This window comes from Cibotium barometz, chromosome 45, assembly GCF_041138505.1.
Source record: "Cibotium barometz isolate CiBa-2024 chromosome 45, ASM4113850v1, whole genome shotgun sequence".
Taxonomy (NCBI): Eukaryota; Viridiplantae; Streptophyta; class Polypodiopsida; order Cyatheales; family Cibotiaceae; genus Cibotium; species Cibotium barometz.
Genome location: NC_141090.1, coordinates 28,713,019 through 28,720,800, shown reverse-complemented (window position 1 = coordinate 28,720,800; position 7,782 = coordinate 28,713,019). Strand labels below are relative to the sequence as shown.

General features: G+C 41.2%; 1 protein-coding gene across 1 annotated transcript; it reads left to right on the top strand.

The window, feature by feature from the left end:
- Positions 1–2,338: 2,338 nt before the first annotated feature.
- LOC147612613 (uncharacterized) lies at positions 2,339–6,650 on the top strand. The gene is made up of 3 exons (XM_086783545.1): positions 2,339–3,282; positions 4,916–5,341; positions 6,561–6,650. Exons 1-3 carry the CDS (start codon positions 2,857–2,859, stop codon positions 6,648–6,650), a joined length of 942 nt encoding a protein of 313 aa, XP_086639671.1. The 5' UTR covers positions 2,339–2,856.
- Positions 6,651–7,782: the final 1,132 nt, after the last annotated feature.

Sequence of the window (7,782 nt, the reverse complement as noted above, 5' to 3'; positions counted from 1 at the left end):
CTTCCTGGAAGACATGGACTTGACTTCAGGAAGGAGCGTACGCTTTTGAATGATGAAGGTACGGGCATGGCAAAAATGACATGGGCATGGCAAGGTTGCCACGGGTGTACGCTTTAGAAAGGAGAGATGGTACAAGTGTGGAAAAAATAAGACGTACGTACACTTGTTGTAGCTAGGGAAAAATAAAATGACACGGGCATGGTCAAAGTGACACACGCATGGCAAGTTGAAGGGAACGGGTATATGCTTTAGAAAGGAACAATTGTGCGCTTTGAATGGTATGGGTGTATGTTGTAAATGGTGTGAGCATTCACTTCGAAGCCAACCCTAATGAGGGTTACCTCCCCTTTGTGAGGCCGCTAGGGGCTCACTCCACCACCACTTGTGTCACCCAAGTGGAGATTCACAAGCTAGGTGAGGAGCAAAGAAGAAGGGAGCTATGGAAAGCTCAACCTTCGCTCCAAGGGATCTTGGTAGACAGATAATAGAGGGGAGAGGAGAAGAGAAGCTAGATCATTACCATCCCTAACATGCACACACAACAACAATCAAGCATGCAAACATTTACAACACAAGCAAGCATCCACAAGCTCAAGAGAGTGAGAGAGAGAGAGAGAGAGAGAGAGAGAGAGAGAGAGCAAAACTTAATTGAGACTAATGGGATTGTCCCTATTCATATTCCATAAAATGTCTTATATACAAGAGCTCTCATTTTACAATGGCTGGCTACCCATTTACAATTGGGGGCCCAAACTAGCTTCCTAGCTCTATGTACATCGTATTCCTATGACCGGCATTACACGAGCTGTAAGCTCACTCATCCCATATCTCTTTTATCATTCAGCGCTTTGCGTGATTACAAAGAAATCAGTTACAAGAAAGCATGGCCATGCTTTAAAAATAATGTTAATAACCAGAGTGGTTAACAACTAATCTTAACTCAAAGAAGAATATAACCATTAGTGAAAATGGCAATAATAAAGTAATTTTATAAAATTATAATATGCGCCTTTTCATGTCATGTGTGTGAGATACAATTTTTTGGAAATAGGTGTTCCTTATCTTGAGAAAAATGCTAGATGAAAATTCACAATAGCCAGTTCAGGGATTCTCTTTAAAGGCATTGAGCCAATTGTAGATAATGCAATAGTAGTGTAATATTTTCAAAAAGTATGGCTATTCTCTTGAATTTTTCGGTTTCACCAAGAGTGAAGCAAAAGGAAGTGTGTATATTTCTCAAGAATAACACTATTGCAAGGGCTTCTAGAAGCTTGTTAGTAGCAATTGCTAACTTAAGCTAGAGTTTATGAGTCGAGCTCCTATAGAGGCACTACGCCTAATGTGATATAAATTCTTTCTTACTATTAATAAAAAAACCTCTTTTCTCTTAAGAAAAAATGTGTATGGTTTTTTTTTTGGCCAAAGATGGGTAATGAAGGAATTTGTGTTCGAGGTTTGATTTTGAACATGAAGGAATTTATATTCAAGGTCAAGTTTCAAGCACAGGCTCTTGAGTCTTTGCTTGAGAGCCACCAGGCTATACCAACTTATCCCAACTCACTAACGCACCTTGGAAATGTGTATGGTTACAAAAAAAAAAAAAAATCCCAATCAAAGGCCAGAAGCATGTGGATGATCACCACCAGTGCTCACATAACCCGGTTTGTAGTGTAATTTTTTTGGCTAAAATTTAGAAATCTTGGTTGGAATTTGATATTGTCTTTAATTTTATGGGTATAAATTTGTACATTATAGTTCTTAATCCCCTGAGTGTAATTTTTTCAATCGAAATTTAGAAATCATGGTTGGCATTTGATATTGTCTTTAATTTTAAGGGTTGAAATTTATACATTTTAGTTATAAATCCCCTCAATTGTACAATTTCTAGTCATTTGCAAGACTAAACCCCATCAATTGCATGATTTTTAATGATTAAATTCAATTCTAAATCCCAATTAAGCCTAAGCATAGCCTTTAATTTTTGAAGGGTTAAAAAAGCTATTTTTTTCGAGCACTTGATCATCACCTTTGAAGACAAATCTCCCAAATTGAACATGATGACACCAAGTGCCAAAACACATTGATGTGGTCTTACTGCTTTTCCCAAACTTATCGAACTCAAAGCTGGTGTGACACGTTTACGTACTTGAGAACGATAGTGGGAGCGTGGAGTGTGCATGGGAAGAGGGGATGTGTATGAGAGTCTCGTGCTCCTAAAGACAACATCTTTGCATTTATGGCCCCCTCCCAAAAAAAAGCAGAAAAGCAAAAAACAAAAAAAAACACGCTTGCCTATTTAGTAGCTTTTACCACTTCACTTTCCTAGCCTTCAGGTGATCAATGGGCTGGCACAGCTAGATTAAGTATTACAGTAGGTATGGCTACTCCCCTTGTTTATTAGCTTCTTAAGCGGAAAGGTATTACGAGTTTCAATTACAGGGAGAGCGTGGGCCTTGATCACAAGAACTCCTTGTTCTGTAGTGTATATTGGTCCATTGATATCCAAATTGCTTCTTATTCTGAGCATTCTTTCATCATCGCCATGGATCCTGACTCCTTCTTGAACCTCCTTTCTACTGATTTTGATGAGTTTGATAACTGGTACAGTGCAGGCGCACAATCTAGTGATCCTTCTCTCTCTACCCACAACGTTTGTGAAAGGAATATTGGTACTAAACCGCCAGCTATGGATTTGAGCCCCTAGAGAAATCTGTGACCAGTAGTATCGGCACTTCCTTCACATCTGTGCTCAAGATTTCCGACATAGCCTGCGCCCTTGGGAACTTCTCAAAGCCTTCTCTATGCTCGGAGTCTTTAAACTCTACTGCTGCGGCCGGCCGTGAGCTGGACGTGCCCATGGCCGGTAGCCACAGTAAGAAGCCGCCCACCGGCAATGGCCATGCCCATGCCCATAGCCAGATTATCAGTGAGAAACGCAATCTTGTGCAGGTGGTGGTGGACGACCATGATAATAATGAGATCAGTGAAGATGTTAAGCCTGAATTACCTATAGCTTCTAATTCCTTTCCTCTATGTTTTCCATTTCCCTGCACGCAAAGCTGTAGCCCTGAGAAAAGGCCCAAGATCTCTCAAAGCTCTAAGTTCGGATTAGACATTAACACTGCTTTGAGGGCTGATATTCTTGATGTGGGTAGAAAACCTGTCAACAGAGAAGGCCTGTCCCAGCGAGAAGCCCACATTCAATCTGAGAGGCTCAGAAGGAAGAGTATGTCAGATTACTTCACTATATTGCAGTCTTTGGTGCCTAGACTCAAGTTTAAAGTAAGTTAAACGAGCCAATTAAGTTATAATCTACTTGAACTTATTATAGCAGTAAGTTAATCTGGTTTAATCAGCTTCTCTTGGCCTTATAATAATCAGCAGATTCAGTAAGTTAACCCAGCTTAATTTATATCAGCTCTAAGTGTTCTAAAATTTATTTTAGCCGTGTGTTAATCTACTTTAATAAGCTTCTTGTAGGCTGATCACATGAAAAAAGTAAGTTAATATACTCTAATTAATCTTACTAGTACAGTCAACCTTCTCGTTGGCAATGAACATGGGTCGTACACTTTGATATTATAATGTCATACTCTCGCCTGGGTGTGTGTTCATATTCGTGGTTTGATGTAATCATATCCTTAGTAATGATTTGATACCTAATCTACAATAGGATTTTGTTGGAGTACTTAGAGGCAGATCACAGAGGCCAAAATGTGCACATTTCTGACCACCAGTGGTCAAGTATTCGGGCCACACATGGCCGACCTTACCAGGATATTTTAGAATATTTAAAGCTTTTGGATTCCCACCAGCTGGTTTCCCCACACACAGGCAGCTTTCACAATTTTTCTTATATAGTTTTCCCATTTTTCAAAAAAAATTGCACTACTTTTGATGATTCCAGGTTGATTTTTTCTCACACCCACAGCCACTGATAGAGAGCAAAAATGGGCCACAGCCACTGATAGCGAGCAAAAATGGGCCATTTCTGCATGCCATTTGGCCGTGTGATCTGCCTGTAAGTACATTGACCTGTATAGTGTTATCTTGTTGTGCAGCTAGAGACTTCTTATAGTCTTTAATAATGTGTAATTTTAGAGCTTAAGGATGAGTAAATGCATTAATGCGTCACCTTAATCATGATAATGTTCTGATTTATGAAATTCTGAGTGTAAGTTTGAGATTGTTTGAGCTTGGCCATGAATGATTGTATGGTAGCTTTTCTTTTTTTGAACTTAATAATGAGGGACTGTTATTCGTGTTTGAGCTTAATCAAGAGTAATTATCGTAAATCATCATATGATGATCATGATTGTTGAGGCTGGAAGTGTCAGGACGGAATTCAAAATGCTTAATGAGCTTAATCGTAAATAATTAATTATATGTCGAGAGATTGAGCTTGCAGATCATGAATGATCATATACTGACTGAGATTAAGGATGAGGGGAAGTATAACTGTTTGAGCTTAATCATGACTCACGACATGCTGTTTTCTGAGCTTAATGAAGATGAGGGGCAGTATTCATGTTTGAGCCTAATCATCTAACATGGTGATTTATGGATGTGTTAAGGTTGAGAATGAGGGACTGTGGTGTGAATATTAATGATTGTTCAGAGTGCTAATGGGATGAGAAATATATGATGTAATCAAAGTGTATGCTTATTGATGAAAGGTATTAATTACATGCCTTGCTGCAATGCATGGATTAGTGTGTCACAAAAATGAGATAATGTATGCAGTTAATTTATTCACGTGAATGTGATAGTTGTTTGCTGAAGGCAGTATACAAGCTTATTAATTGAGAATATGGTGATTAGTGAGTGGGCGAGATGATCAACGTGCGATTAATTGATAATATGGTGATTAATGAGTGGGTGAACTGAACTACGTACTGAGATTATGGATGTGCAGCATACAGACCGGATCACGATCTTGACAGAGGTAGTCGCCTACATTGAATCTCTGCAAGGAACGTTGAAAGAGTTGGAACAGAAGAAGGTTGATTTGCTCACGATATTGGGCTTGTCGGAAGAGGATTATTATTACACGAGCCTGCAAGCTGAACACATGCAGAGGGGCTTCATGAATTTATCCGATCGAAGGGCGAAGAGAAAGCCCTACAGTAGTATTGATAAAATCCAATCATTGGATTGCCATGCAGAGGTTACTGTTCGCATTTCTGGAGTTGACGTCTTTGTCAGTCTTAATTATGCTCCTAAGCAGAAAGGTGTTTGGTCTAAGGTCTTGCTTTTGCTCCAACGACACAGCATTGAAGTTGTCAATGCCACATTGGCCGCCACCAGTGGCGATAACAATTTCCATTGCATCCGTGGCAAGGTAATTAGTCATTAACCCTCCCTTAATTATGCCATTGTACTCAGTTACCTTAATCCATGGTTTCGTATAACCTCACTCAAGTGTGCTGATATCCTATGCATGTAGCTAATCCATGGATTGATTGCCAACCCAACCTGTGGATTAATTGTTTACTTCACGTGTGCTTTAGTTTTTCACTGGAATCATGTGCTACTGAATGCAATCAACGTCTAACTCGTTGCTTAAATGCATGGATTAGTGCCTCACTTAACTGTGTTATGCATGCAAATAGCTTATCCATACGTGACTTCTTAACTTTAATTGCATGGACTAATGTCACGTTTGAATGTGCTAATGTATGAAGCTAGCTTAATCCGCAGGTTAATTTCTTAATTCATAAGTTATTCTAATAATTTCCACGATTATCACATCGGTGAAGGCTGTTCACATGCCTTTCGATTGTCAAGCAGGTTGAAAACATCTCCGAGGTTGGATGCGTGGATCTGCAGGAGAAGCTAGAGGAGCTAATTGCCAAGGAATTGAGCAGGAGACCCAGATCATGATATCTAGATTGGTTTAGTAATCGAGCTAATGATATCTAGACTGGTTTATTGATTAACCCAATCGAATGGTGTAATATTATATATGGTGTTTGCTATTGTATAGTTACCTCATCTCATGTAGCATCCTTACATTTCATGTCGTCAAAACATGTGATCTTCTGTCAAAAAAATGGAGCTAGTACTCTAAGCATGGGTTTCTGTGAGGCGTGGGATTTTTGGGATTTCTATCCGGCATCACATGGTGCTCTCGAGGTATGCTTGGACGCCCCGAATTCTTTGCATCTATATGGGAGTACCTTGAGGTGGAGTAATGTGGCCTAGCCCGACCTCTCCTACCTTCGTTGTTTAGATTACAAGACGGCTTGTAGGCAAGGAATCCCGTGCCTCGGATACCCGCAAGTCATTTTCTCTCATCACTCTTGTGATCCCATTGTAATCTCCTCGCATGTCAGCATTTTATCAATACAAGTTTTGGGTTGGAAGCCCGCATTTGGGTGACACCGTTTTCCATTGCCGTTCGTACATTTTTGGTCATAACTCCTTCATACAGAGTCCGATTTCGAAGTTCTAGTACTCAAAATGACTGGCTCGACGTCCTCTTCGAGATGAACTATAGGTCTTGGTGTGCACCATTCAGCAAATACTCTCTGTTTTCATTTTTGTACTGGATTTTCTAGTCCCAAGCGGGAACTCACACCCACAACGTGACCCGAGATCACCGCTCCGTGACACTTGGTATCAGAGTAGGAAACGTCGCGTCGCGGTGAGTTTGATCAAGACTTATGCAGAAGGGAAAGACCACGGAAGGTGGCTACCTGGACGTAGAAGAAGCCGCGAGAATTGAGGAGAAAGCAAGGCAAGAAAGAGAGGCAGAGCTTGACGCCGAAGTAACAGCTTGGATTCGGCGTGAAAGGCACAAGAGACGTCTTGAGTCAAGAGAAATAGATACTCGACAACACCAAATAGATGACCCAAGGGATCCAGGGCCGAGTTGGCAGGATCACCAAGATGATAGACTGAACCGGCTAGAAGGCATATTGGCCTCCTTAGTCGAGCAACTATACAAGAAGGATGGCAGCCGACCTTCGTCCAAGACAGATGAGGTCAAGGTCCCCTCCCAAATGTCAACACAAAAGACGGAATGACAGGAGGGACTCAGAGTCATCAGATGAGGGATACGGGAAGTACAAACCATTACCCCCAGACAAGTATACTAGGCAAAGAGATTTGCTTGAGGTGACAAGGTGGATCCGTGAGACAGAGGATTATCTCACCATGAACAAAGTGTCTTATAAACACTGGATCAGTGTGGCGTCGCGACTGCTATCAGGGGATGCATACTTATGGTTTCTGGCAGGTGAGGCAAAAAGGCCGTGGACAAGGTGGGATGATTTTACCAAGGACATGGTCGAGTATTTTGTACCACGGAATGAAGTCTTCAGGGTATGTGATGAATGGCGTAACCTCAAACACGCAGATGGAAAACTGCGAGATTATATCAACAAATATAGGCGACTTATGCTGCAAATTATGGATATGCATTCTACAGATAGATTTCACAGGTTCCTATTCGGATTGCGTGAATGGACCCGCAGAGAGATCGAGAAGCAGGAGCCTAAAAATTATGGGCCGGCACTCACAATGGCGGAACGGCTATCCGACACTGAGAGCAGAAAGTGGCAAAGTAAAAACAATGCAACAGGAACAGGGAGATGGAATAGTGCCAAACCTTAAAACAGGAATGATAACTCCTCCAATGAAACCCGGGGAGAAAATTCTGGGGACAAGTACAAGCGAGGCAAGGTCGAGTGGATCTTTCATACCCCGAACCTATGGGAGCAATTCTGAGAATAGAAACTTTGTGCGGGGAGGGGGACACCCCAATCAACCAATACAGGG

Excerpts from the sequence above, each read along its gene's own strand:
- LOC147612613 (XM_086783545.1), top strand. The coding sequence starts at position 2,857 with ATGGCCGGTAGCCACAGTAAGAAGCCGCCCACCGGCAATGGCCATGCC. Across the intron at positions 3,283-4,915 it reads TGCCTAGACTCAAGTTTAAA|CATACAGACCGGATCACGAT; the intron begins GTAAGTTAAACG and ends ATGGATGTGCAG. Across the intron at positions 5,342-6,560 it reads TCCATTGCATCCGTGGCAAG|TCCCAAGCGGGAACTCACAC; the intron begins GTAATTAGTCAT and ends TGGATTTTCTAG.